This window comes from Urtica dioica, chromosome 3 (genome assembly GCF_054948205.1).
Source record: "Urtica dioica subsp. dioica isolate 48M chromosome 3, U.dioica_male_clone48M_v1_H2, whole genome shotgun sequence".
Lineage (NCBI taxonomy): Eukaryota > Viridiplantae > Streptophyta > Magnoliopsida > Rosales > Urticaceae > Urtica > Urtica dioica.
In genome coordinates this window covers 42,626,935-42,654,551 of record NC_142758.1, presented here as the reverse complement: position 1 = coordinate 42,654,551, position 27,617 = coordinate 42,626,935, and the positions used below count along the sequence as shown (strand labels likewise).

At 39.9% G+C, this 27,617-nt stretch overlaps 2 protein-coding genes and 1 pseudogene across 2 annotated transcripts; 2 read left to right on the top strand and 1 right to left on the bottom strand.

Moving 5' to 3' along the window:
- Positions 1–231: 231 nt before the first annotated feature.
- Positions 232–5,947, bottom strand: LOC149402916 (transcriptional regulator STERILE APETALA-like). The gene is made up of 2 exons (XM_089610073.1): positions 5,711–5,947; positions 232–1,682 (listed from the first exon to the last, which is right to left on the bottom strand). Exons 1-2 carry the CDS (start codon positions 5,945–5,947, stop codon positions 540–542), a joined length of 1,380 nt encoding a protein of 459 aa, XP_089466199.1. The 3' UTR covers positions 232–539.
- A 16,305-nt stretch (positions 5,948–22,252) lies between these two features.
- Positions 22,253–23,278, top strand: LOC149402915 (uncharacterized). The gene is made up of 2 exons (XM_089608560.1): positions 22,253–22,292; positions 22,524–23,278. Exons 1-2 carry the CDS (start codon positions 22,253–22,255, stop codon positions 23,276–23,278), a joined length of 795 nt encoding a protein of 264 aa, XP_089464686.1.
- Positions 23,279–26,253: 2,975 nt separating this feature from the next.
- Positions 26,254–26,928, top strand: LOC149402914 (secreted RxLR effector protein 161 pseudogene; annotated as a pseudogene).
- The last annotated feature ends 689 nt before the right edge of the window (positions 26,929–27,617 follow it).

Genomic DNA, 27,617 nt, shown 5'->3' with positions numbered 1-27,617 from the left:
TCACTTTACTCGAATATCATAAGTCGAAGGCTGACAACATATTTCATCCTAGAGCACTTAGGCAATATAAATTAAATCCCCAAAGATTGGGAAAAGAGAAAAGAGAAGAAAAATGATACATTAGCACCTTTGGTTTTGAGTGGAAAGAATATCCCCAATTAAATTAAATACACCCAAAACCTAAGCATTATAATGATGACAAAATAAAGGAAAGAAATATCAAAGTACAACATGAAAGCAACCGGTCGGGAGAGGACCCAGAAACCTGCATCAAGTTAGGGCAGGAGAGAGAGGGAGAGACAAGAAACTGCATACCACTACTGATATTAATAAATTTCTAAAATAGAACAAAAAGTCAGTTCCTTTTTAAGTCTCTCTCTTCAATCCAAATTCCAGAAACTCTAGACTAGTCTAGGAATAGAGTCAAAGCACAATCCTCTCGTTATCCTAAAAGGTCCCCAAAACAGCGTGTCCCACGCCCAACCACAAAAGTTCCCATACCCATTACCACAACACCATACTCTCTCTCTCTCTCTCTGTCATCGCGGACCGAAGTCCCAGATATGCAACGTGGAGTGGTTAGAACACGCTACGACATGTCGTTCGTCGGCCACGAGCGCGTTGACCTCACCCGAATCCTCCCTCAGCCTGTAGAGATACAAACCCGTCTCCGCGTCCCACACGCGCATCGAACCCGCGGCACACATCAGCACGTAGCCCCGGTTCATGCCCCCGAACACCGGCCCGCCACGTCGCACCCCGAACCGGCAAACCTCCTCCAACGCCCCGGCCCGAATCACCCTCGCAACTCCGCCGCGGTCCGCCACCACGTAAGCCGTGGGGCCCGCCGCGAGCGAAGTGACCGCCACGCCCCCGCCTTCCACCTCCTCCTGAGCCGCCATTGGAAAAGCGGGGTGTCGAAGGTCGAACACTATGGACCGACCGGCCGTGAATGCCACGGCCACGTCGTGCCCCACAACCCGAACCCGGCCCAGGACCAGGCCCAGCTCGATGAGCATCTGCCACCCCGCCACGGACTCGGGATCGGTCAGAGAGCCGCCCACGTAGACAAGCTCCTCGGACGCGCCGTCCCACACGTGGAAAGCGCGTCCGGGGACTCCCGCGTACAGCCCCACCCACCACCTTGCGTTCCCCGAGAAGTCCACCAGCACGCCGTCTTCCACCACGTTCCCCGACTGAGCCCGACGGGGCGAAAGAGGAAGCTCCACGTCTACGTCTTCCACCACGTAGACGTCCCCGTCCAGCGTGGCGAACACGAGCCGGCCTCCGGGGGCGAGGATGATCCCCGTCACGGCGCGTGAGAACGGGCCGAGCAAGTTTTGGGGGTGGGGACGGACGGTCCGCGCGTGGAAGCGCGTGGAGAGGTCGAAGAGACGGACCGCGCCGTCGGCGAAACCGCAGGCGAGGTAGGCGTCGGAGAGGGTGAGGCAGCGGCATGTTCGGGAGTCGGCATGTGGTACTCCTCCGTTTGCATCCGGATCCAGAACGAGAAGCGCGTGGGTGTATCTGCGAGCGCGGAAGTTTGCCGACGTTCGGTGCCAGAAGATGAACTCATCGCGCCAGGTCTCGCGGTGGAAGAGATAGGTCCGTCCCCAGATTCGGCGCGTGAGACGGTGCCAGAGTAATTCTGAGTGCGAGACTGCTCGCCACGTGGTGCACACCTGGACATTAAACACCACGTTGGCACAGGTTGGAATTTTCGTTAACATGCAATGCAAAAAAGAATGGACGTGAAATGATGTCATTGGGGAAAAGAAGGTTTATGAATTGCGAGAGTTCGTACAATATATATATATATATATATTTTTTTTTTTTTTTTTTTTTTTTTTGAAGGCGTACCATATTATTTTTAAGAGTCATTAAAGTCAACATGTTGGGACCAAAAATACACCTGATGTTACAATGTTTATTAATAGAATATAGTACGTAATGTAAAGTACTACTATAATTCTCAATAAAGCCCTTTACCCTCTTCTGGAAAAATAAAATAAAGCACTTTTCCTTTTCACCAAAATAACTCTTTCAAGGAAAATGTTTTTCTTTGACTAAAAACTCACTGTATACGTGAAAATATACGTGGATACAATTTTCATAAAAATAGATGCAGCGCGAGTAATGGGCAGTAACACTTTAACGGCACCGCCTAAATTTGTATAAAATAAGATAATTATATTTCTTACACCTTAGTTTATTTTTATTTCTAAACTTCTTACGCCTTATTGTTCATACGTCATCATCAGTTTCGCGAAATAAATTGGAGTTAATGAGAACAGGTAAGAGGATAACTATTACTGCAGAGAAACCACTCAGAAAACTTTGGTAAAAGATAAAGGCTATGGAGAGTAATTGCTACGATGACAACGTTTAGGTCTTTGAAATGAACACAAATGAGAATATGAGACGTACACGAGGACAATGAACCGTATACCATGATATAATAACAGGCTACACTATTTATATATATATATATATTTATATAATATATATATATATAGAGAGAGAGAGAGAGAGAGAGAGAGAGAGAGAGAACCTAATAAACAGTGCTGTATCATGCGCATAAAGTTTAATTAGTATTAATTGTTTGGATATAGGGCGATTATCTTTTTTTTAAGCAAAACAGGACGATATCTATTCTTGGAGGAGGAGCGATAAAAAGCAGATAAGTTTAGACATTGGGGTATGTAACAAAGAAAAAACAATGTCAGACTTACAGCTCACTAAATAAAGAAAGAATTAGACTGTATATATATTTATATATACATGTATAAAAAAAATTATAAATCCACTTCATTTTAAAAGTCAGCCGAAAAAGCTTTAGAGGAAAAAGATTTCACTAGTATTGTAATTTGTAAGTTTAATAAAAGGATATGTTAACATTCTTGATAATTGAGAAAATAATTTAAACTAAGATTTAAGGATAAATTAGACAATATATTTAAATAATTAAACTATATGTTAATCAAGGATAGACATAAGGCTATTTCATTTCATAAAGAAAAACTAATAGTTAAAGCAAATTGTCTAATAATGTCATCTTTCTTTCCTACTGAATCGCTGTAGTTGACCTAGTACTATGATTTTAAGACACAACGAGCCACAAAAAAAAATACAGTAATATGAGTAAACGAAAACATGTATATGATTGTGGCAAAAAAAATACTAACAAACATGACTATTATATCCTGAAATAGCAGAATCTCCATTCCTAGAACTTACTATTGGGCAGACAAACCATGACCACCTTATAATTGGCCAATCCAGGTTACAAACATGAGGTACGAACCTTGTTATATTCCAACTATTGCGTGTACGAAATAACATACAAGGACAACGAATGCTCTCAACTCTTATTGTTATTATCATTACTATCATCGGCAAATATACATCAGATTATTCGCAAAATAAAGAGCTCATAAGAATCTCCGGTTTTTTTTTCCTAACGTAATAAGAATCTCAGATGGAAAACTATAAAAACATAACTATTTATTCCATGGCAGTTAAAAAGAAGGGAATGAGAGGAAACTGAAAATATAGGACACTGACTGACCCTAATAGTCTTATAGTTGTGGTGGTCCATACAAAAAAATGTAGACATATACGATATATTTTTTTTAGTGTATACATAACTTATTTACAAAATATGGATATAAACATAGGGGTACTAAGCGTGCTTTCCCACAGGCTTGGCTTTCATTTCCAAGAAAGGTTAAGCCGAAGAGCTGTCTCGTTAAAAAAGTGACGAATCTTTTCTTTCTATCCTCAACAAAACCCTACACTCCACTTTTCCTCCCACTAAAAATCATTTTAAAAAAATTCCTAGTTTTTCATTAATCAGTTGAAGTTTTTCAGCCTTTTGTTTAATTTGCATGTCAAGAAATAAAAATAAGGGATCGGAATTGATTCCGTAACTCAATTTGACCTAGAGATGTACTTTTTTCCCCTAACGATTGAAGTGAAATGAGAAGGGAAAACAAACAGTTGATCGCACAGAGAATTAATGCAACGAGGGAAAGCAAAAAAGAAATAACATGAATGAACATACTATATATATAAAAACAATTATAACTGTCTTAAGGTTAAAAAAACAAGATAAAGTAAAAAACAAAATAGAAGTCACTCCACAGAAGACCATAATCTATTGAGGTGACAAGAAGGGACATTAGTTTGCGAACCAGGCACTGGGCCCATGTGATTCTTTGCAACAGCACAGGCCTGGTTTTTGACTGAATTTGGATGTATATGTGTGTTACTGTGTTTATAGTTTATACATACATAATTATATTTACATAACCCATCAAACATCTGAGTGAGATCTCAAGATTCTCGTATATGACAATATTAATGATCTAATATGAATTGTTGACTGTTGTAGAACCGCTTGTTGACATCCCGGAATATATTCAAACATTTGAATAACTCAGACAAATCAGGGCAGGGATTCTATTTATCACATATTTTACTAGAGAAATTATTAATAAATTATGACACGTCATGCTAGACTCTCTACACATGCCACAGTTCATCCAAGAAAGCAACTTCAGAAGTAAACCAACATTCTTGTCCTTATAGCAATATATTTATACTTCCTGAAATGGTTCATGCCTGTTTTTTACCGATAGAACGGTTTAATTATAATGTTTATTACGTTGTACATGTTTCATAACCCAAAAACAGAAATAAAGAAATGAAATCCATAAACTAATTGCATGTTGTATATAAACTGTCAAAAAGCACTTGAGTGTGTTGCGTTAGCTAAATATAGAAATGTGAGGTATATATACATGAGCAGGGAAATAGAGTCTCTCCTTAAATTGTGCTATATATTCCCACAACTGCAATATTATTTCAAATTATAGGCTTCATTTATATATCAACATATAACAATATGGTATTACATTTTTCGCATTGAAAAAATCATATTTAAAAGGAAGAAAAAAAGAGAAAAGAAAAAAGCATTCTGCATATGTATATCCCTCTACGATTACGATTGCTAGAAAAAGCAATTAAAAAAAAAAAGAGGGAGAGAAAAGAAAAAAAAAAGCATATTTCTCTACGATTTCTAGAAACCAATTAAAAGTTTTGAGTCCAGAATAGTAGGGTATATTTAGAGGTTGCATACAATAAAGGGGAAAAAGGAAAACAAAATCAAAATAGGAAATCCAAGGCCAAAAGAACTCTTTTCCATAAGAATTCTTTGTCATTTGACCGAGCCATCAAGATTAGGAATATTCGAATTTTTTTCTGCCTGCATTTTTCTTTATTATGTTTGAATTACTTGAATTTTGTTTGATTCACTTCGATTAGGAATATTAGTGTTCTTTGTGAGTTACCAATATATATTCTAAAACAATTTAAGATAAAATTACAAAAAATGATGAATTCAAAACTATTAGAAAAGAGAAACTAAACAAGCTGAGGAGACCAAAGACCATTCCAACACATTAAAATTTACAACATGACTTTGAAAAAGCTATATCTTAGGATACTCGGCCAAAAAAAACGTACAAGACCAAAAAATAAATATTGAATTATGTACCAATGTACCACAACAAAACAATGTAGGAAGAATCATTTTTCTTGACAACTACTGATACACATCATCATTATAGAAAAAACAAAGATTTTTATTTACCACCACTTGTGATTAACATCTATATATATATATATATAGAGAGAGAGAGAGACGTACCTGGAATATATTTGTGAGGGCTGCGGCGACGGCGAGGCGGCCTTGCGAGCGAGCGGTGTCGACGGCGACTTGAACGGCGAGAGCCTCGACGAAGTGCTCCGGCCAAACCTCGTTCAACGCGCGCCGACGCGAAGACGACCGTCCTTCGAACTCCTGCTGGTGCTGCTGCCGCCTTTGACGAGCTCCTCTTCTCCTCGCCGACGACGACGACGAGGAAGACGACGACGCCGATGACATTCCGACGACGTGTGTCTGTTGACAATATATGATTAGGAATGATGCAGAGGAGAGGGTTGTCTATGATCTGTTGTATTGTGTAAGTGTAGCTGTGATGTTGATGTTGGGAAATAAGAGGGAAACAGTTTATATATACATATATATATATATATATGAGAGAGAGAGAGAGAGATTTGGATATTTGGAATTGGAATGAGTAATTGGGAAAAGTTTTTATTTTTATTTTTTATGGATAAAGACATACAATATAATGGCGAGGGACCCAGAAAAAGGGTGTTTGAGATTTTCCTTCTTTTTTATTTCTCTCTTCTTTCTTCTTTCTGTTTAGTTCTTTAAGTCGTTATCGATCAATTGAACACATCTAGTCTGAAATCTGATCGATTTCAAGAAGAAGAAAGTGAATAGAGGGTTGTGTGAGTGCGCTTTGTGTGTATATGTATATGTAAGTGTAGACTGTATTGTATGTATCTACTTTAGTTAATGCGCGTTTTATCAAAATAATATATTTTTTATACATTTGTGTGAATAACAAATTACAATGGTGAAAATAATATTTGAAGTACGATTTTTTTTTCTTTCATTATTTATGGGAGTGTAATACATATGAAGAGAGCTCTCTCTCTCTCTCTCTCTGCAAAGACGGCGGGGTTATTTTGATTCAGGTTCTTGCTCTGTGGTTCAGGAACTGCAAGATAAACAAAAACTTGTTCCTTCTCAATTATTTTGAACTGATTATTACTAGCTTATTTTATATGTATATATGAACCTGTACATGTGTCTTCACTTTCTCTAAAAAAGGAATCTGTTTGGCTTTTTTATGGAGGGTGTCATTGTATTAGAAGAAAACAAATATAGGTTGATTCTTTTGGCTTGATCTTGAAATGGTATATTAGATCTGTACTTGTGCAAAACGTTGGCTATAACCTTTTATCTGTTTTGTTGCGGAATTTTGGTGTACAAAAATATGCATATGTCGCCATAGCATAAATTTTAATATTAATATACGAGTCAAATTGACCCATCTCTTAACTTTGAGTTGCTGATCCCTAGCTAGTTTTCTAACACATTTATAATCTTAATTAATTTGATTGACTAATAGTAATTGTTATGAAAACACATGTATTGTGGATGACTTTTATCTTTATTTTTTTTTACAAAAAATTAGAAAAATAATCATCCGCAAATATACCTGTTTTCCTAACAATTACTACATCAATACATCATATCTAAGACATCTGTATATTGTTGATATAGATGGAATAGTAGTATTTATTATTTTTCTTGCATGTATTATTATTAATTAGTCTTCTTCTAAAAAATCGTTTTTTGAGGACTTGCAAAACCCTTACTCGAGAGATTAAATAGCATATTCATAATCTAAAAATCACAATATATATATATATATATATATATATATATATATTTAATTTAAACATACCTTGGAAGTCGCTCATAAAGTGTCACATACAAAATTAAGCGACACCCAATATATTTTAATGGCTAAAAATGACGTGATATTATCCAAGACATGCCACGTGTTTTAAAAATGATGTCGAATATTATGGAATATAAGTTGCGACTATAAGATTTAACATAGAGATCTATTGAATATGTCGAATAATAAGACCTATAACATTTCAAGCAAACCATATAGGTTGGTGACATTAGATTTGCAACATATATGGAACTTGTATGTGTGAATTCTTAAAGCGAATCGATTACTATTACCTCGTATTTTGTTCCTCAAGAGTGTGAATAAATAAAGGGTCTATTAGATAAATAGTTACATTTACATTTTGACATTGCTAAATAAATTAACGTTTCGTAAATTTTAGTTAAATAGTCACTTTCATATATTTATAAACGTAAATTTTAGATAAATAGTCGCTTTCATTCATTAGGCCACGTCATCTTTATGATTATTTACTTAAAATTTACGAAATGTTGACTACTATATAGCAATTTCAAACGTTTTAATTGACTATTTACCTAATTTTTTATAAGTAAATCGGACCTCTCGATGATTTAGTTCAAAAATTAAAACATTGTAAATTCTAAGAGAAGTTTCATTTTATATGACTTTCATTTATACAAATGATGAAGTAGATGTGGAAATAATAAGGTAAAATATCAAGGGCATCTCTTGTGTTTAATCGAAATGCAAGATTTATCCCCACAATTTTCATAAATACTAGACATCTACACTCAATTTAATATAAATGATACACATCTCCCCTAATAATATGTTATATCGGAAATTCGATCATTTTCATTTATTTTTTACAAAAAAAAAAAAAAAAAATTTGAACTCACCAAAATGTCCTAAATAAAATAAACATTTATTTACTATTTGGTTAAAAAAAATCAAAACCTGTCTTTAGAAAAAAAGTCTTTAACTTTTTATAAAGAAACATTATGATTTAATTTTTTTTACATATACAATCAAAAATAAATAGTTATTTCATTAAAGACATTTTAGGGAATTCATTTTTTTTTTGGTAAAAAATAAAAGAAGATGGTTATATTATTTGCGATATTACATATTTTTAGAGGAGATATGTGTTATTTATATTAAATTAATGAAAGATGTATGATATTTATAAACTTTGAAGAGATAAAATGCACATTTTTATTAAATATATGAGATACTGTTGATATTTTCCTAAATAATAATTATAATGGTATACTGTTTATTTTCATATTCTAATTTAGTTGGTGAAATTGGTGAAGCGTCATATAGTTAGCAATTGTTTGGTAAACAAAGATTGTTAGTATCGGACACGATTGATCGTTCTGTTGTCATTTGATGGGTAAATTACTTCCCTAGTGTTAATTACGGTTCCCATGAATTGAACACAAATAATTGTTTCAATACTTCTTATTCGGTAGCCAATCTCTTAAACCTTATAATATGTTTACTAGTACGGAATGGAATAATACACGAACAATCGCTAATCTTTAACGTAAACAATAATTACCAGGATACTCAAAATTATTCAATAACAACAAATCAATATTTAAGACGAGCACAATCAACACAAATCATAAGAAGATTTAGTAATACATATTTTCGGCTCAGCTATAGATCATCCACGCTCCTAGCTTTTGGATCTCTTTGCTTCTTGGAACAGGGCTCCAGGGATCTTTAGATCTCGGCTGCTCCTTGCTCCTTTGATCTTCGGATCTCCAAGCTCTCGAACTCCACGGCGACTCCTTGCTTCTTGGATCTTCGGATCTTCACGCTCGGGTTGATCGATACCACAATCTTCCAAGATGTAATATACGGAAGAAAAGAGACCAAGGTGTGGGCCAACTCTTTTCTCATTAATTACTCCAACAAGGTATCGGAATAATTCTTTCTTTCTTTGAGAGGTGGTATGAACGAGTTTTCCAACTCCGAGAAAGAAGGAAAAACGTCCAAGACCAGGGGGAGAGGATTGCCAAAATTCCAAGAGTGGAATAGGCTGAATGGGCGATTTTTGCACTACCCTAAGCCCAATATTTATAACTTTCTAACTTACCCAAAATAGAATATGCACTTACTTGATATTCTTTGATTTTATTCTAATTAATGTAAGTGATTTATTCTATGAATAGAACAAATCGAATATCTTCAAGATACTTTAATAAATAAAATATTCAGTTCCTATCTGATATTTATTTGCTTCTCACTTTAGAATATATTAATCAAGTAAGTGATTAATATGAAATATCTCCATGATATTCCATACAAATAACATCATTAATATATTATTTATTTCTCACAATGAGATATACTAAATTATAAATAGGATAGTAGATAATATCTCCATGATACTCTACAAAAATAACATAATTAATATATTATTTGTTTCTCACAGTAGGATATACTATTCCATATAAAAAAAGCAGAGAATATCTCTATGATACTCTCATAAATAATTACTACATTAAATACTCATCGAATCGAATCATATTTAATATATATTATTTATTTCCTATTTGAGAAAAACCCTAATACAATTGAGCTTTGATCAAACAAATCCAAGGCACATGTATTATGATGTACACGCCTACCACAAGCCCTATTGAGCCTTGTGGGCTGATTTAAATTGCTATTTACAATCTCATTTAAATCTATGTGATATTTCAAAGTAACCTAAACAATTATCAACTTATTCGTAAAATACTTTATTACGAATGCGAAAGAAATTGCAACCAAGCTGCAGTAGTGAGAGTGTATTCATTTATCTAATTATTGCGAGCATCTATATCCATCTTATCCAAGTCACCTTGGGGACTATGGACCTACTAACTGAAGCTCCTACGAATCCAAACAAAATAGACGAAATCTCTATTTATTCTATTATTCATTCGATTCATCAATCTCGGCGTCACTCCATAAGATGAGCCGAGACTGTACTCTTCTTTTTACTAGAATTATATATTACTCGATGCATATAAGCGTCCATTGATATAGTCAGCACATGAGCTCAACCCTCCAGGTTCAACTTGTATGGAGAAAGGTCAATTATTCTGTTATACCTTTCTAGATACATATGAGCCTTAAGCATCGTTGCTTTCCCAGCGAAAGATTCTTTCGTACGTACTTACTACGAAAGTGTGCGCAGTCAAATGGTTCTGGAATCAAGCCTTAGGTGAGTGAACATTAGCTTTCTTTCAGGAAGGCTAGATTCCGTATCTGTTAATCACTTTCTGCTCAGATAATATCCCGAATTCGCAAGACATAAATATTTAGGATTCTTCAAGTAGTCATTAACGAATGAGACAAAGAACCCGGTAATACAACCTAGAAGTCCATGACCACTTCGGGATTTAGGTCAAGTCTCATTGTGACCATCATAGCGACCCCGATTAGTGTGTCGTAACGGTGCTTAAACGACACATCAACAACCAAATTATGTCCAGATCGTACATATACCAAATTTGTAGAATGCTCCCACCAAGTGATCAACCTTTCACTTGTATTCCACATATGTGATTTTAGATCCAGCTACCCAGTCATGGATCAATCACCGACCATGTTTTAGCGCACCATCCGAACTTAGATGTCCAACATGTAATTAAGTTTAATACGGATGCTATGGATGATAGTTGTTATTGATTCTAACTAGAAAACAACTCACTAATCAATAATGCTAATAAACTAAACTTCCTATTATATTCTGTAATCATTCGTGTTTATTTTATTATATTCAGTGGGCAATATTCCTAACAGTCACAAAGAATTTAATATTTGCGAAAACGTCCGACAACATTCTGTAAACATGCTCCAACAATGGCAGTCAAGAATACCAGAGTAACATCACACAAAGGACAAGGTTTTTCGGCGATAACAACTCTTTCAAAACCTTTAGTGTATAACCGTAACAACTAAGGAAAACATTCCTTTTATATGACACCTTCTCAGTTGTGTCTCGTTTGCTAGGTTTTCTCAATGCACCTGGCTATCAGACAAAAAATAGTCTGCGAAAATTCCACGTCATAGATCCTGACATGGAATAGGACACCTGATGTCATAGCACATATGTTACCAAGAACATGCAGAACAATAGTTTTGTCATTATTAAAAAAGCCAATCTAAAATAATAACAAGATTCGATTTAAATACCTGACTAAAAGTGTCCATTCTCTGTAAAGTGTGTTATGAAGTCTCATGCTCGCAAAAGTCCTCGAGCAACTAGTTTAAGTCGAATTGATCTTATTCATTATTCTTCTTACCGACCCTCTCGGCCTTATCCTCTGCATTTTGAATAAGATATATTCATTATATTTGTATTCATTACTAACTTTTCTACCAATTGTTAACTTTTCTTTTGTGCAAAATTTAATAACTTAAATTAATTACTTATTAATTATAATAATAAGATCTATAAGCTCAATTTCAAGAAACTCGAATTGAATTATTATTGAAGATTTTGACTACTTGGACATAAAATTTCACATCTAACATTTATTTAAAAGAATGGTTCGAAGTTTCGAAGATCCCGGAGGGGAACGGGATCAAAATCTTTTTTTTAGAGTCTAAGCACCGGTTCGTACAAAATCGAAGATTTTCTTGGATTTCGAGGGAACCCGAACGAGAATCCTTCCACTTTTTGTCATTTCTATCGTTTCCCAGGGAATCCTTCAGCTTTCAGCCCGTCTTCAAGCGAATTCTCACTGCATTCCACCGGAAACTTCGTGTGGCTTCGGGTAAGTGGTCAAATGTCAGCAATTCTTAAAATGATATTTAGTGTTTTTCATAGAATTTGTTGTTAGTTTTTTATGATTTAGTTTAAATTCTTAGTTTCGAAATTCATTATTGTGTTTAATCCGAGTTTGTATCCAACACCCCAGCCCGAATCACCCTCGCAACGCCGCCGCGGTCCACCACCACGTAAGCCATGGGGCCCACCGCGAGCGAAGTGACCGCCACGCCCCCGCCTTCCACCTCCTCCTGAGCCGCCATTGGAAAAGCGGGGTGTTGAAGGTCGAACACTATGGACCGACCGGCCGTGCATGCCACGACAGTGTCGTGCCCCACAACCCGAACTCGGCCCGGGACCAGCCTCAGCTCGATGAGCATCTGCCACCCCATCACGGACTCGGACGCGCCGTCCCACACGTGGAAAGCGCGTCCGGGGACTACCGTGTACAGCCCCACCCACCAACTTGCGTTCCCCGAGAAGTCCACCAGAACGTCGTCTTCCACCACGTTCCCCGACTGAGCTCGACACCCTTTAGGCATAAGTAATGATGCCAGAGTAATTCTGAGTGCGATACTGCTCGCCACGTGGTGCACACCTGGACATTAAACGCCACGTTGGCACAGGTTGGAATTTTCGTTAACATGCAATGCAAAAAAGAATGGACGTGAAATGATGTCATTGGGGAAAAAAAGGTTGTGATAGCGAGGGAGTTCGTACAATATTATTTTTACGAGTCATTAAAGTCAACATGTTGGGACCAAAAATACACCTGATGTTACAATGTTTATTCATAGAATATAGTACGTAATGTAAAGTACTACTATAATTCTCAGTAAAGCCCTTTACCCTCTTCTAGAAAAATAAAATAAAGCACTTTTCCTTTTCACCAAAAATAACTCTTATAAGGAAAATGTTTTTCTTTGACGAAAAACTCACTGTATACGTGAAAATATACGTGGTTACAATTTTCATAAAAATAGATGCAGCGCGAGTAATGGGCAATAACAATTTTACGGCACCGCCTAAATTTGTATAAAATAAGATAATTATATTTCTTACGCCTTATTTTATTTTTATTTTTAACTTATTACGCCTTATTAGTTCCGCGAAATAAATTGGAGTTAATGAAAACAGGTAAGAGGATAACTATTACTGCTGGGAAACTACTCAGAAAACTTTGGTAAAAGATAAAGGCTATGGAGAGTAATTACTATGATGACAACCAGAGTCTAGGTCTTTGAAATGAACACATATGAGAATATGAGACGTACACGAGCCTCACGAGGACAATGAACCGTATACCATAATATAATAACAAGCTAAAATACACTGTTAATATATATATATATATATATATATAGAGAGAGAGAGAGAGAGAGAGAGAGAGAGAGAGAACCTAATAAACACTGCTGTATCATGCGCTGATGCGCGTAAAGTTTAATTAATATTAATTGTTTGGAAACAGGACGATTATCTTTTTTGTTTTTAAGCAAAACCGGACGATATCTATTCTTGGAGGAGGAGCCATAAAAAGCAGATAAGTTTAGACATTGGCGTATGTAGCATAGAAAAAAAAAAATGTCAGACTTACAGCTCACTAAATAAAGAAGGCAGACTATTAGAGTAAAATGTCAGACCGCTTCATTTAAAAGTCAGCCGAAAAGCTTTAGAGGAAAAAGATTTCACTAGTATTGATAAAAAGGATATGTTAACATTCTTGATAATTAAGAAAATAATTTAAACTAAGATTTAAGGATAAATTAGACAATATATTTAAATAATTAAACTATATGTTAATCAAGGATAGACATAAGGCTATTTCATTTCATAAAGAATAACTAATAGTTAAAGCAAATGATCTAATAATGTCATCTTTCTTTCCTACTGAATCGCTGTAGTTGACCTAGTACTATGATTTTAAAACACAACGAGCCACAAAAAAAAAAAACAGTAATATGATTAAACGAAAACATGTATATGATTGTGGCAAAAAAATACTAACAAACATGACTATTATATCCTGAAATAGCAGAATCTCCATTCCTAGAACTTACTATTGGGCAGACAAACCATGACCACCTTATAATTGGCCAATCCAGGTTACAAACATGAGGTACGAACCTTGTTATATTCCAACTATTGCGTGTACGAAATAACATACAAGGACAACGAATGCTCTCAACTCTTATTGTTATTATCATTACTATCATCGGCAAATATACATCAGATTATTCGCAAAATAAAGAGCTCATAAGAATCTCCGGTTTTTTTTTTTCTTAACGTAATAAGAATCTCAGATGGAAAACTATAAAAACATAACTATTTATTCCATGGCAGTTAAAAAGAAGGGAATGAGAGGAAACTGAAAATATAGGACACTGACTGACCCTAATAGTCTTATAGTTATGGTGGTCCATACAAAAAAATGTAGACATATACGATATATTTTTTTTAGTGTATACATAACTTATTTACAAAATATGGATATAAACATAGGGGTACTAAGCGTGCTTTCCCACAGGCTTGGCTTTCATTTCCAAGAAAGGTTAAGCCGAAGAGCTGTCTCGTTAAAAGTGACGAATCTTTTCTTTCTATCCTCAACAAACCCTACAGTCCACTTTTCCTCCCACTAAAAATCATTTTAAAAAAATTCCTAAGTTTTTCATTAATCAGTTGAAATTTTTCAGCCTTTTGTTTAATTTGCATGTCAAGAAATAAAAATAAGGGATCGGAATTGATTCCGTAACTCAATTTGACCTAGAGATGTACTTTTTTCCCCTAACGATTGAAGTGAAATGAGAAGGGAAACAAACAGTTGATCGCACAGAGAATTAATGCAACGAGGGGAAGCCAAAAAGAAATAACATGAATGAACATACTATATATATAAAAACAATTACAACTGTCTTAAGGTTAAAAAAACAATATAAAGAAAAAAACAAAATAGAAGTCACTCCACTGAAGACCATAATCTATTGAAGTGACAAGAAGGGACATTAGTTTGCGAACCAGGCACTGGGCCCATGTGATTCTTTGCAACAGCACATGCCTGGCTTTTGACTGAATCTGGATGTATATGTGTGTTTATAGTTTATACATATATAATTATATATACATAACCCATCAAACATCTGAGCAAGCATTGAAATCAAGGATCGAAATACCGTTACCGTTACCGTTCCGAGCCTTCGAATTTACTGGTAACCGCCCGTACCGTAAAGGAATACCGCGGGAAGCGAGAAAAAAAAGGAAACCGGTACCGTTGAACTTACCGTTACCGTAGAGGAATACCGTCAAATACCGGTATTTACCGAGGGGAATTCAGAAAAGAAATATACAAAAAAACATACAAAGTACGTAGGATAAAATTCATAAAATTAAAAATAGTGTAGAATGTTTTCAACACAATAAGAAATTACAAACACAACAAAAAGTAAGTTTAATAACCAAAATGATAAAGTTCAACACAATCCACCAAATACTATTGTTCAACAAATTCAACATAAGAGGGATACAAATGACTACTCAAAGCGACCATATGCAGCGGTCATACAGTAATCATACCAAGTCATGTAATGAGCATATGCACTAAAGTACCTGTTCAAGTGATAGTCGTACTCATACTGAGATGAACCAACAGTCATGGAGTGGAGGGGATAACCTGGAACTGGTTGCACCGTTTCGGGAGCGTAACTTGATGCATAGGAGTCCTGGTAGTTGTAACTGGAAGATCCGTCATCATAAGATGACTCTGTGCCTTGAGGACCAATTGATACCGATCCGAAGTTGTAGGACAAGTCATCAACGTCATTGCTAGACGTAAATGACATGGCATCATTCATACCTCCGCCCTGACCTCCGCGCCCGTATCCTGAATAAAAAAAAGGCAGGGTGATGAAGACGATCAAAATCTTCTTGCGATGGTGCGTATCCAAGTTGAGAACCGCCGACATCACCAAATGAGGTGCCTCCAGCAGTAAAGGAACCCCCAGACCGATAGGAACCTCCAGCACCTCCCCCTGATCCACCGTCACCTGCACCTCCACCTGCTCCGCTTGATCTACGGCTTGAACCTCCGCCATCTGAATCCGAACTGTCTCCGGATCCGCGTTGAGGTTGGACATCCTCGTTCACCACTCGATCCGGATCAACTCCATGCTCTCGAGCCGCTTCAGCTACTGCCGGATCCGGGTTATGGTTGACGTCGTCCATGTGAACTTCGTCAATCCAGCGGAGCATTTCGTCGTCTCCCTCATTGTCGTTCCCCGAGCGTTCGAAAGCTCGTTCGATGATATGAAAATAAAATTACTTATCACAAATTGAGGATTACCCAAGTCTTGGGCGGACGCTATCATGTTTTTGAACTCATGCGAGGCGGCCTTACTCGCCGGCACATGTTGGTGAACAAAGAATTTTGTTATGTGTCTTCCGAGCCACGTTCTCTTCTTCGGATCCACGATCTCATCGATTTTTGTTTGCTTCGCACTCACTGACTTATATAATGACGGAGCAGCTGGTGGAGATTTTGCCGTAGAACCACTGCCGGGCCCCGACATCATCCGAGCCTCCCATTCCGTCTGCGCCGCCTCTTGTCTTGACCTCTTCATAACTGCTCGTAATTGCGCTTCGTATGCTTCTTCGCTTGATTCATCCCCGCCAACATTTTTAGTCAATGTCTTTTGAAGCGTAGCGTCCAACGACTTTTTGTTCTTCTTTTTTACGACGTTGCCTTGAAGTAAAGCTTGCATCTCTTCTCTCACTTCAGGAGGGACTTTCTCACAGAATTTGACACTCCTCGTTGGGTCTACATGGGCTAGGCGGTTTTTCACTCTCGTGATGCCGCCACCTCCCATATTGTGCTCGCAAAATATGCACTTGTGGCCGCTACTTTTCCCGGGAATAGGTGTGCAATACTTCCTAGCTGGGTCGGGGGCCGACATTCTTGCAACTTGTAATCTACAAATGAACAAATAACATTTACAAAATATCACTAACTAATAACATTTACAAGTCACAAAATTTCTTCATAAATCAATAAACAAGTTCATCATAATTCATAACCTTAATCATCACTAACTAATCACATAATTATCAAATAATTCGGATTAAATCCAAAAAAATTACAAACATCAACACAAAATTTCTAAAATAAAAAACAAGTCACAAAATTTCTTCACAAATCAATAAACAAGTTCATCATAACCTTAATCATCACTAACTAATCACAAAATTACCTAATAATTCGGATTAAATCCAAAAAAATTACAAACATCAACACAAAATTTCTAAAATAAAAAACAAGTCACAAAATTTCTTCATAAATCAATAAACAAGTTCATCATAACCTTAATCATCACTAACTAATCACAAATTTACTAAATAATTCGGATTAAATCCAAAAAAATTACAAACATCAACACAAAAACTCTAAAATTAAAAACAAGTCACAAAATTTCTTCATAAATCAATAAATAAGTTCATCATAACCTTAATCATCACTAACTAATCACAAATTTACTAAATAATTCGGATTAAATCCAAAAAAATTACAAACATCAACACAAAATCAAATCAACACTACATCAATGCTCACAACTATCAATTTATACTTAATCTTACAAAATTATCAAGAAATTTCAAGATTTTAAGTTTTAAAAACTCAAAATCATAAAAAAAAAGGCCGGGAAGCTCACCGGGAAGTTGTTTACCGGGGGGATCTGGGAAACTTTGGCCTTCGGCGAGTCGGGAAACGGGCGAGACGGCGGGATCCGGCCGGGAAGCTTCAAAAATCGCACTGGGTCGCGCCGGGAAATAGTCTCGAGCTTACCGTCCCATTTGATTTTTTTTTTAGGTTTACCGGGTATTTATACCCGGTTTTTTTTTTTTTTTACTTGGACCGGACCGGGAAGTGGGAACCGGGTTCCCACCCGGATCCCGGTCCGGTTCCCCCGGAACCACCGGAAAAATCCGGTTTTGGTGGTTCCGGTGCCGGTTAGCTCCAAAAAGGGGGAACCGGACGGGAACGGTTTTTCAAACCTTGATTGAAATACGGGTTATGGGAAGAAAATCGATCGATATGCAGGTTTTTGGCACATGTCGGTAACGATATGAACAAAACCGCTAGATACTGAAAAAACCGTCGGTAACCGGAAAAAAACCGGATTGGTTACTGAAACCCCAAAAATCAGGTCAATTTTTTTTTTAAATTAAAAAAAAACGAACCAATATTTTAAAATTTTAAAAAATTTCAGCCAATTATCGTAAGCCGAATTTTGAAAATTTTGAAATTTTAAGCTCATGACCGTGGGTGTTAAATAATAGAGGGTTGATTGCTCCAATATGTATATTGAAGTGCAAAACGTGATACGACCCCCCGTGGATCTGGGCCCCGACAAAAAGAGAAACCCATTTCGAGCCAGAACCAGACCTTGGCGCCCTTGGACTCTGACGATCCCATATACCCTCACCAGGATGATTTCAACGAAAGGCCTTCTCAGACGGAACCGAAAGAGAATCCTTTCTCGGCTCTCCGGGTCCGGGGAGACGGGACCAACTGGAAGAAATTGGCTCGCGAGGAAGCTAGGCTCGGAGGGCGTAATCTGTTCGGGACGGATAATGGGGGTTCTGCTGAGTCTTTTTTGGAGAAGCACCACATTCAACATCTTATTTTCACAGCGGACAACAAATCAATGGGGAGCGGACCCAAGAAGAAAACAGGGAAGAAAGGAAAACCAGTGAAGATATTGGAGGTTAGTTATGATAACGAGGTGGTTTACCTCTGGGGTCTAAGAGGAAAGGCTACTCGGCAGTGGAAGAAGGTATCGCGGGCAAGGCGGCTCGTCGGGAGATTCCTGGAAGCTCGGTGGATGAGCCAATGGCTCCCGTGGGAATGAAGCTCCCACAGGAGATGACTTTTGCTGCTTCACAACCATCCCCAGTTCCGTTCATTTCCTCGTCGGTCAATTTGGACGGTAACCCCCTGAACTCTACAGCGGCGCCCCTCGAAGCGGAGGGCCGCCGATCACAATGATAGGTGTTATGTGGAACGTCCAGGGGCTGGGAAGCCCCCGGACGAGGAGGGCACTCCACTCTCACGTTGTTACTTACCAACCGGACCTAGTTTTCCTCTCGGAGACCAGGACCCGGAGTGAGGCTGCGGAGAGAGTTCGGGTGATGTTGGGCTTTGACGGGTGTTTCACTGTGGACTGTGTGGGGAGAAGTGGTGGCCTGATAGTGCTGTGGAAAAATACTATTGGGTTTTCTGTGCGATCCTACTCGAGATTCCATGTGGAAGGATCGGTGAAAGAAGAAGATGGCAGGGAGTGGATTTTTTTGGGGCTCTATGGAGACCCGGTGGCTTCTCAGCGGAAGTACTCTTGGGAGCTTGTTCGTAGGCTCCGACCTTGGCCGAACTGTGAGTGGCTCGTAGGAGGAGATTTTAATGAGGTGTTATCGAATTCAGAGCTAAGTGGAGAGAGGTCGCGTGGACCAGGGCTTATTGAAGATTTCCGAGGAATGATGGCTGATTGTGAGCTCTGTGATCTGGGCTTCGAGGGGGAAGAGTTCACTTGGCATCGCAGCGTTCTACCGGGTAGCAGTGCGGGGAGATTGGACAGGTGCCTTGGAAATCCTGAGTGGACTGAACTCTTCCCTTTAGCTACAGTTCATCATCTTGATTTCTGGGGGTCAGACCACAGACCGTTGCTCCTAACCTCGACGGGGCAGCCTCTGAAAGAAAGGAAACGGACGCCTCGCCGTTTCTTCTTCGAGGAGGCTTGGTGCCGAGAGGATCGAGGGGTGTGATGAGGTGATCCAACAAGCCTGGGAATCGGCTGTTGAGGGAGAGGAGAGTAACAGGATATCTTCTTCTCTCAAGCTTTGTCGTTCAACGCTGAACAGGTGGAGTTTGGACAAGCGCCGAGAGCTTCGGGGCCGGATTGAGAAACAAAAGGATATCTTCAGAAGAGTGAGTACTCCGGGCGGGAACTTCGAGGCTGCGGTGATCAGAAGGGAAGAACGACAACTCGATGCTCTTCTTGAAAAGGAGGAGATGTATTGGCGCCAGATAAGTCGAGCCACGTGGATGAAGTGCGGGGATAAGAACTCGAAATTTTTTCACCGTAAAGCTTCGGCGAGAAAGAATAAGAATACGATCCGGGGGATTTTTGATGAGGATGGTCGATGGGTCGAGGGAACTCATGGTATCGAGAGGATTGTTTCGTCCTTCTTCTCAACCCTCTTCACTTCGGATCTGCCGAGTCAGGAGGTGATGGATAAGGTGTGCGACTCGGTGGCCCGGACCATCACTCCGGACATGAATGAAGATCTCCTTAGGCCTTTCACTGGTGAGGATGTGAAGAGGGCAGTTTTTGAGATGGAAGCTATAAAAGCCCCGGGAGAGGACGGTTTTCCTGCTCTCTTCTATCAACGCTACTGGAACACGGTGGGAGATCGGGTGGTGGATTTCTGTTTGGGGGTCTTGAACGATGGTAAACCGGTGAGTGATTTTAACAACACCATCATCACGCTCATCCCGAAGGTTGACAAGCCGGTGTATGTCAAGGAGTTTCGACCGATTAGCCTCTGTAATGTCATTTATAAGGTAATCTCTAAATGCCTTGTGAATCGGATGAGAGTCACGATGACTACTTCAATATCAGAGAATCAGAGTGCTTTCGTTGGGGGTCGTCAGATTTTTGATAATGTCATGGTTTGCTACGAAGCAATCCATACCATGGCCCGGGGGCGATATGGTAACGGAGAGTGCGCGGCGCTTAAGATCGATATGGCCAAAGCTTATGACAGAGTTGAGTGGCCTTTTCTCAAACGAATGATGATTAAACTGGGGTACGAGGATCGGTGGGTGGAGAAGATTATGAGATGTGTTACCTCGGTGAGTTTCTCGTTTAATATTAATGGTGAAGTGCGGGGTCGAGTTGTCCCGGAAAGAGGTCTTCGTCAAGGGGATCCCCTCTCTCCGTTTCTCTTCCTCTTTTGCTCCGAAGGTCTCTCAGGTCTCCTAAAGGATCGTGAATCTCGTCAGCTTATTCGGGGGGTTAGATTTGGCAGCAATCTTCTCGTCTCTCACCTCTTTTTTGCGGATGATAGTATAATCTTCTTTAAGGCTGATTATGAGGAATGTGCGGAGGTTTCCCGCTGCCTCTCGTGGTACTCGGACGCTTCGGGCCAACTTATTAATTATGCCAAATCGGATATTTGCTTTGGCTCGATGGTGGAGGAGGAGCAAGGGGCTGCTCTTGCGGATATGCTTCATGTCTCGGTCACCAAATGCCATCAACGATATTTGGGGCTGCCTACGTGTGTGGGGCGAAAGAAACGGGATATCTTCGCCTTCGTCCGGGAGAGAGTGTGGAATAGGATTAACTCGTGGCGCGGACTACACTTCTCTCATGCCGGAAAAGAAGTCCTTGTTAAATCTATCTTACAAGCTATTCCTAGCTATGTGGCGAGTTGCTTTCGCCTTCCCCAAGGCCTTGTGAATGACATCCATAAAGCCATTACGAGTTTTTGGTGGGGAGACACGGGACAACATAAGAAAATTCATTGGTGCAAGTGGTCAGAGCTCGCGAAGCATAAGTCGGTGGGCGGCCTTAGTTTCCGAGATGTGGGGCGGTTTAACCAAGCACTCCTAGCTAAGAATGTGTGGAGGCTCATTCGAAGACCGGATAGCCTTGTTGGACGGGTGTATCGAGAAAGCTACTACGCCACCGGAGACATTCTCAAGGCTCGTTGTAAGTCTTCGGGATCTTTTATTTGGAGGAGTATGTGTTGGGGCAAAGAGATTATCAATCGGGGCTCTAGGTGGAGAATCGGAGACGGCGAAAACACATCGGTGACCGAAGATAAATGGATCCCGAGGCCCCCTTCTTTCCGGCTTGCCGAGAACCCGATGCTACCATCCGACCTCCGTGTTTCCGAGCTCAAGATAGGCGCGGGATCGTGGAACATACCGCTCATCACGGCGATGTTCGCCCCGGAAGATGTTGACGCTATTCTTAGCATTCTGGAGAGCCATTGAGGTGGGCCGGATAAGCTTCGATGGCATTATTCCAAGGATGGGGAATATAAGGTGAAAAGCGGGTACCGTGTTGCGATGGAGAATGCGACCACGGCGGGTCCCTCCTCTCCTTCCGGTAATATTGTTTGGTAGAATAAGCTTTGGAGCATTAATATACCGCCCAAGATTAGGCATTTTACGTGGCGGGTTTGTCATGGGTGGATTCCGGTTCGTGCCTCTCTTTTAAAACGCCATATCGTCCATGATGCTCGCTGCCCGGTGTGCGAGAGAGAGGTATAATCGGTTTTTCATGTGTTTTGGGGCTGCTCTTGGTCTAAGAAAGTCTGGAAAATTGCGGGGTTTATAGAGCTGATTAAAACTTTCCAGCCCGGTGACACGGTGGGACTTCTTTTCCATGCCTCGACGAACCTTAAGGTGAGTGATTTTGAACTTTTCCTTGTTATTGCTTGGGAGCTTTGGAATCACAGGAATAATATGGTTTCGGGGAAGAGGAGTTGGGAACCCGGTGATCTTCTTGAATGGTTGGCGGGTTTCCTTCGTGAGTTCCACCAAGCGGCGACGAGCGAGCGTAGGAAAGAAGGCAGCGACAAAGCTTCGACAAGCAGGTGGATCCCGCCCCCGGTGGGTTCCGTAGCAGTCTCGGTGGATGCGGCATTGAGGAATGAAAGGAGAAGGGTGGGCCTCGGTATGGTGGCACGTGACTCTAAAGGAGATGTGTTGGGGTCGGAAATTGCAGTCCTTAATCTTGGACTCTCCCCTCAAGCCTCGGAGGCGTCGGCGATCTTACAAGGTATGCTTTTTGCTTTAGATATGGATTGGGTGCAGCTTGTGTTACAATCCGATTGTCTTGAAGTTATATCGGCCATTCGGAAGGGTCTTTCTCCGGCAACGGAACTCGGCACGATTGTAGAGGACATTTTGTTGCTTATTCCTAGATTTGTTCATGTTGAGTTTATTTTTCACCCACGTGGTTGTAATAAAGCCGCCCATAAGATGGCGTGCTATGCTCTTAATTTTGAAACGAGCGCCCGGTGGTTGGGATCGGCTCCTCCTAGTGTTATCGAGGAAGTGATGAACGACCGCCGCGGTATTAGCTCATAATGTAACCACGGTATTCCTCCGCCACCTAAGTGAGGGTTTTTAATATATTCCCCCGTGGTCCCGTCCACGGTTCTTCAAAAAAAAAAAAATTTACATTTTTATCGTATGTTTTAAATTTTTTTTATATAATGATGTGTTTACTGGATACCACTCGGTAAATCCGGTATTTTTCGGTAAACCACGTCGGTAACGGTAACTTCATCGGTACAGTTTACCCTTATTATCATTGGATGCCCCGATAAATCATTGATATCTCCTGATAACTCAGCAAAATATGAAATTCAGTCCGGTATCGATAACGATATTTCAAACCTTGCATCTGAGTGAGATCTCAAGATTCTCGTATATGACAATATTAATGATCTAATATGAATTTTTGAGTGTTGTAGAACCGCTTGTTGACATCCCGGAATATATTCAAAAGATATTATTGAATGCAAATAAACGACCTCATCTTCACTGGTCGTTTCATCAAACAGCTGGCGTGCAGTCATCTACAATTCCTTCTTCTCCTAGTGAGGACCACCTAACACGTGACCAATGGCCTGAAGATCCTCGTACATAGACAGCTGACCTGCATGAATATTCGTCCTTTTTATTACCGTTATACAGCCTGTAATTGTAATTTATTTTCTCATACAATACACCTACACTGTGTATAAATATTATAGCCGAGCAATGAAAATATCATCAAGGTTTTCCTATTCTAGTCTGTGTTCTTTGTTCTGCCTTAAGCCTTTTATGGTATCAGAGCTCAGGCTTTTATGAAAAATGGCAGAAAACCCTACTGATGAAGGGTCATAGACTGAAAACCCAACCACACAGATACATCACAACTCTCATTTCGTTAACCCATCAAATCACTCACTCACCATCAAACTCACTGACATTAACTACCTATTATGGAAACAACAAGTTCTGTCTAATGTGAAAGGCAATGGCCTAGATGGTTTTCTTTTTGGCACTATCCCCAAGCCTAATGAGTTTTTTGTAACCTGAGACCCTACCACCGGTCAGCTAACCCAAGGACCAGGCAACCCTGAATATGTCCTATGGGTTAGACAAGACCAACTCCTGGCTTCATAGCTCCTTGCCTCCATGTCCGAGACTGTTCTCGTGAACATGGTAGGGTGTGAGAGCTCCAGTGAGATTTGTGATACTCTTGAAAGGTCATTTGCCTCTCAATCAAGGGCAAAGATCATGCAATACAAACTGCAACTACAAACTCAAAAAAAGGGAAACTTAACAATGAGAGAATACCTGACCAAGATGAAGTCATTTGCAGATATCCTTGCATCTGCTGGTCAAAAACTCAGTGAAGATGATCAAATCTTGCACGTGCTCTCAGGACTTGGCCATGAATATCACCCTGTCATTGTCCCTAAACTGAGCCTTTTCTCCTAAATGATGTTGCAGCTCTCCTCTTAAGCTTTGAAAATCGTCTTGACCCACTAAATGACACCCAAAACCCATCAGCACAATATGCCTCACCTGCACAAGGTAAAACCAAACTATTCATTTTTTAAAATTTTTGGTTGTGCTTGCTATCCTCATCTTAGAGCCTATAACTCTCACAAACTTGAATATAGGTCTAAAGTCTGCACTTTCATAGGCTATAGCAATCAGGATAAAGGGTATAAATGCATTGACTCAAACAATCGATTATATATCTCTCGGCATGTCACATTTGATGAAACCTGTTTTCCCTTTCAAAATAGGACAACCCCTACAAACAGACCTTCTACCATCAACCTCAATCCTATCCCTCCTCTCCAAATCATCACTCCACTACCCACTCGTCCTATACCCTCTACAACCCCAATAGAAGAGCATATTACCTCCGATACGTACTCTGCCCCTACTCCTACTACGACTCCTGTTGTCCCCACTGATTTTGTCCATGAGGACCCTCCTGTGCTTGTTGACTCCTATCAGGTCTCACCTTATGAGCAGACTATTTCAGCCGCGGCTCCCACAAATGTTCACGCCATGACTACCCGCTCCAAGGATGGTATCTTCAAGCCCAAGGCACTCATCGTGGCCTCTCAACCAGCCCCTGACCCGATTGAGCCTCCATCCCTTGAGCTTGCTGTGTCCTCCACTGGCTGGAGAGACGCTATGGTGCACGAACTCAACGCCTTGCATCACAACAAAACATGGTCGTTAGTTGAGCCTCCATCAAATCGAGCTATCATTGGCTGCAAGTGGGTTTACAAAGTAAAGAAGTGATCAGATGGTACCTTATCTCGTCTAAAGGCACGCCTCGTTGCCAAAGGGTATAGTCAAGTTGCTGGCCTTGACTTCTCGGAGACATTCTCCCCCGTCGTGAAGCAAGTCACCATTCGCACTGTCCTCTCTCTTGCCTTGTCCCGTGGATGGTCATCACGAGAGCTCGACATCAATAATGCCTTCTTGAATGGAACTCTAGACGAGGAGGTCTATATGCATCAGCCACCGAGTTTTGAAGACACGTCTCGCCCAAACGTCTTCACAAAGCCCCGTATGGCCTCAAGCAGGCGCCTCGTGCTTGGTTTGACAAGCTGCGTCTCTGGCTCCTTCAACATGGCTTCACAAACTCCAGGGCCGACAACTCTCTCTTCATGCGCTTCACAAGCTCCTCAACCCTGTTTCTTCATGTTTACGTTGATGACATCATTGTCATCGGAAGTCATGACCCCGAGATCAGTTTCCTTACCTCGTCCCTCAACAAGTGCTTTGCCCTCAAAGATTTGGGTCCACTTCACTTCTTCTTGGGTATTGAGGTCCACCACACCTCCTCAGGTCTCCACCTCAGTCAATCGGGCTACATCAAGTCCCTGCTTCTTCGCCTCGGCATGGACAAAGCTTCTCCTTCTCCAACACATATGATCTCCAGTCTTCGGCTCTCGGCGTTTGATGGTGACCCTATTGAGGAGGGTACAAACTATCGTAGGATAGTAGGGAACCATTTGCACTAATTCATTCAGTCTTCGACTATGCAATATGCCACCATCACACGCCCTGAAATCGCCTACAGTGTCAATAAACTAAGCCAATTCATGCACTGTTCGTTGGACCAACACTGGAAAGCTCTAAAAAGGATTTTAAGATACCTGAAGGGGACGATAAACTACGGCCTTCACTTCACTGCGAAAAAGAATTTGAACATCGTTGGGTTCTCTGATGCCGACTGGGCTTCTGATCGAGAGGACAGAAAATCAACCACAGGACTGTGTATCTACTTCGCTGAAAATCTGGTAGCCTGGTCCTCGAAGAAACAGATCACTGTGTCACGGTCTTCCACTGAGTCTGAATATCGAAGCCTAGCATCAGCAACTGCAGAAGTAATGTGGCTCAAGTCTCTATTACAGGAACTCCGAGCCAAGATGGATAGAACTCCGGTGATCTGGTGTGATAATTTGGGGACAGTATCGCTATCTGCAAATCCTGTTCTACATGCTCGCACCAAGCACATAGAACTTGACTTGTATTTCATCCGAGAACAGGTAGCCAAGAAGAAATTAATTGTGAATCACGTACCTGCCACCGATCAAGTCGCCGACATATTGACAAAACCACTATCAGGAAACTTCTTCGACAAAATCAGGAATAAACTAAAAGTAGTACCTCTAGGAGCGTTGGAATTGAGGAGGGGTATTGAATGCAAATAAACGACCTCATCTTCACTGGTCGTTTCATCAAACAACTGGTGTGCAGTCATCTACAATTTTCCTTCTGCTCCTAGTGAGGATCACCTGACACGTGTCCAATGGCCTGAAGATCCTCGTACATTGACAGCTGACCTGTAGGAATATTCGTCCTTTTTTATTACCGTTATACAACCTGTAATTGTAATTTATTTTCTCATACAATACATTTACACTGTGTATAAATATTATAGCCGAGCAATGAAAATATCATCAAGGTTTTCCTATTCTAGTTTGTGTTCTTTATTCTGCCTTAAGCCTTTTATATATGAATAGCTCAGACAAATCAGGGCAAGGATTCTATTTATCAAAATATTTTACTGAAGAAGTTATTAACAAATTATGACACGTCATGCTAGACTCTCTACACATGCCACAGTTTATCCAAGAAAGCAACTTCAGAAGTAAACCAACATTCTTGTCCTTATAGCGATATATTTATAAAAAAACCGAATGTTTCATAACCCAAAAACAGAAATAAAGAAATGAAATCCATAAACTAATTGCATGTTGTATATAAACTGTCAAAAAGCACTTGAGTGTGTTGCGTTAGCTAAATATAGAAATGTGAGGTATATATACAGGAGCAGGGAAATAGATAGTCTCCCTTAAATTGTGCTATATATTCCCAGAACTGCAATATTATTTCAAAC

What these genes read in the sequence shown, in the direction of transcription:
- LOC149402915 (XM_089608560.1), top strand. Translation starts at nt 22,253, where the DNA reads ATGGAGAATGCGACCACGGCGGGTCCCTCCTCTCCTTCCG. An exon ending in GGGTCCCTCCTCTCCTTCCG is followed by an intron (nt 22,293 to 22,523) that starts GTAATATTGTTT and finishes CGGGGTTTATAG; the next exon opens with AGCTGATTAAAACTTTCCAG.
- LOC149402916 (XM_089610073.1), bottom strand. Translation starts at nt 5,947, where the DNA reads ATGTCATCGGCGTCGTCGTCTTCCTCGTCGTCGTCGTCGGCGAGGAGA. An exon ending in CCCTCACAAATATATTCCAG is followed by an intron (nt 1,683 to 5,710) that starts GTACGTCTCTCT and finishes TTTAATGTCCAG; the next exon opens with GTGTGCACCACGTGGCGAGC.